We start from the raw sequence: 322 nt of genomic DNA on the forward strand, positions 1-322 counted from the left end.
GGCTTCCACCCCCACAGCCCAGACACAGCTGGCACCAAGGACCATGGCCAGATTTACCCCAGTGAGCACCAGGAACCTCAGCAAAGCGGGAAGAACCCACCTGCAGCCTCGTCAGCGGAGATGGCTTTCATCAGCAGGCCCGTGGAGCGCAGGGCCAGGGCCAGCTCCTTCTCCCGGTCACTGAGCACAACCTGCAGGCAGGACCGGACCCTGTCAGTGCCCCTGGCAGAGGGGCTGGGCGTGGGGAGGGCTGGGGACAGCTTTTCACAGAGGTGACCTGACAGGGTCACCACAACCTCTCTGTCCTTGCCTGGAGAGCAAT

The 322-nt window shown here is 63.7% G+C and overlaps 1 protein-coding gene across 1 annotated transcript in view; it reads right to left on the reverse strand.

Moving 5' to 3' along the window:
- PIK3R6 (phosphoinositide-3-kinase regulatory subunit 6) overlaps nt 1-322 on the reverse strand; it is a 26,444-nt gene that overhangs the window by 4,783 nt on the left and 21,339 nt on the right. The window contains exon 17 of the mRNA XM_017731594.1: nt 101-191. Within this exon, the coding sequence (XP_017587083.1) occupies nt 101-191 (91 nt within the window). The remainder of the gene's footprint in view (nt 1-100; nt 192-322) is intronic.

The sequence above is a fragment of the Corvus brachyrhynchos genome, unplaced genomic scaffold (assembly GCF_000691975.1).
Source record: "Corvus brachyrhynchos isolate BGI_N302 unplaced genomic scaffold, ASM69197v1 scaffold904, whole genome shotgun sequence".
Classification (NCBI taxonomy): Eukaryota; Metazoa; Chordata; class Aves; order Passeriformes; family Corvidae; genus Corvus; species Corvus brachyrhynchos.